The 2334-nt window shown below is 39.2% G+C and overlaps 1 protein-coding gene across 1 annotated transcript in view; it reads right to left on the reverse strand.

Annotated features, from left to right (window-relative positions):
* Positions 1–1660: 1660 nt before the first annotated feature.
* LOC117956451 (CD209 antigen-like protein E) overlaps positions 1661–2334 on the reverse strand; it is a 10017-nt gene continuing 9343 nt past the window's right edge. The window contains exon 6 of the mRNA XM_034891530.1: positions 1661–2049. Within this exon, the coding sequence (XP_034747421.1) occupies positions 1869–2049 (181 nt within the window). The 3' untranslated portion in view covers positions 1661–1868. The remainder of the gene's footprint in view (positions 2050–2334) is intronic.

Raw genomic sequence — 2334 nt, forward strand, 5'->3', positions numbered from 1 at the left:
TTTGCAGCACTATCAGAAAAGCAAAGGGGGGTACTTTGAAGAAACTAGAATGTAAGACATGTTTTCAGTTATTTCACACTTTTTTCCATCTTTTCTTGGCTTCTTAATGCACATTAATTCACATTTTTACCTCGGGTAAGTCATCTGACTCACTGTGATTAAAGCAGTTTCATACTTCATATATTGTAAAGAAAACTGGGACAACTAGGTGAGACAATTAAGATACAAAACAATGATCTTTATTCTTTATTTACAAGATTCACAGGACACTTTTCCGCATAATTTTAAATATTTGATTCATGTCAAATCTACTGAGCAACTAAAATACTATGAAAACTGTGACATCTAAAAGTGCATCAAATTCAAATTGATCTAAGGTACACACATTATGTATAATGTGATATATATTTCACATTCTCACGGACAACTGACATCCTGACGCTGTACAGTTAATATAAATCTATTCAATATCATTGCTAAAAAGCTAATTTCTCATGTAAAAAAAACCAATGACAACGTTAATAGGTAACTTGAATCCCGGATTTATAAAACAAAAGAAGCAGAATCATGTAGAAACATGATCAATTACTTAGGCTGTAAAAGGCACACACATACACACACACACATGTAACCCCTCCCTCCCCCCCGACAGGGGCAAACGCCCTGCAACTTAAGAAAACACATGCAAATAAAAAAAAAAAAATTCAAATTTGACAACACATGCGCAGCATTTAGCAAACGCGCTCCAAATACACACAACACAACCAATTACATAATCGTGCAGAAACAAAAGCACACAAACCCCCCAAAAACAAATGAAAAAAAAACCCATGTAGGGGGAGCGCTACATGGAACAGCTGATCTTCGACCCCACGGGGAGAGAGCCCTCTGCGTTTTTATTAAAGTTGGGTTTGGCTGCAGCCTGGAGACCTCCCGTCTCACGCCTCTCGTCCATAGAGTGTAGTTACATTAGTATTATTATCAAATTATATAACACAGTCTATTCTCCCCACTCATGCCCTCCCGGCTGGTGCCGTCCCCAAGCTTCGACGTTTCAAAATAATGTGATAATAATGTCTTCGTACTTTGGTGTTTTGGACGTTTTTGAACTACACAGTAAGGCAATCATGCTAATGAATACAATAACTTTTTCAAGAGATGTCTTACTTATAACACGATGGTGCTAGCAGTATTGTGTTAATATGTGCGGGCCAAACCAAATGGAGGTTTTTCAGAGGCACACATGAAAGTGAGTGTTACAGTTGAATACATCCTTGCCGGTCATTTGCAAGTTGACGGCTAATGTTGCACAAACAACATAAAACCCCCTAAATGTAAGTATTCTCTTCATTAATAACCATTTAAATGTCAATTCAATGTATTATAGACGTTTTCGGAGGTGTAAGTGTCGCTGGCCTTGTCAATCATTAACAGAAACGTCACTTTAACAGGTTCATTACGTTTTTGGTACATTTTCAGGCGACAGAGTAACCATTTAGATTCCCAATATGTGGTAATTTTATCCAAATAACAGCGAAATTTGCTGCAACAGCATCAGTTTTCAGCGACCAGTTTTTCTGTTTGGGGTGGAGATTATTCTGAGTTTAATTTATCTTTCAAGCTGCAAAAAATCTGCATAAATTTACAGAAAATGATGCATCCTCAGACTTGGTGCGGCACTGCTGATGAAATATCAGGGTCTTCAAGGGTTGTTGCATTGGGAAGATTTCCACTACTAACCCGTTGTAACTCTGTTGCAAGTAAAAAAAAAAAAAGGGTGAATCCAAAACAAGGGCTAGGGGTAAAAATATAAAATGGACTTACACCAAACTACTGAACTTGTTTTCAGTCAGCGCGGTGCTCCCGGCTCAGTGCGGCGTGGCGGTGCTGGCGCCGGCGCCCATCTCTTTCTCGCAGATGAAGCGGCAGTACATGGAGCAGGGGGCGTCGTACCAGCTCCGGATCGGCACTCGCTCCAGTACTTCAGTCTTCACAATGTAGCCGCAGTCCTCGTCGATGTGGTTGTTGGGCTCTCCGACCTCCCAAAAACTGCAGATAGTAGAGAGAAAAAAAATCAAAGACAGTTTAATTTATGTAATTGTATGTAATTGGACAGTGGCGTCTTTCCAATCCCTTTTTCAAAAGGGGTCCAGTGGTTTTCTCTTCTTTGTGATTTCTTTATACATATCTTTTGTTCCTTAACCCTTGTGTTGTCCTCCTGTCGACAGTGCAACTTTTTGTTTTTCTGAAAATACATCAATTCGTTATTCAACTTTTGTTGCTTTTCCCCCTGATGTTTTTGGCATTTTTTCTGCATCTTTTAACCTTTTTGTG

This window comes from Etheostoma cragini, chromosome 14, assembly GCF_013103735.1.
Source record: "Etheostoma cragini isolate CJK2018 chromosome 14, CSU_Ecrag_1.0, whole genome shotgun sequence".
Taxonomy (NCBI): domain Eukaryota; kingdom Metazoa; phylum Chordata; class Actinopteri; order Perciformes; family Percidae; genus Etheostoma; species Etheostoma cragini.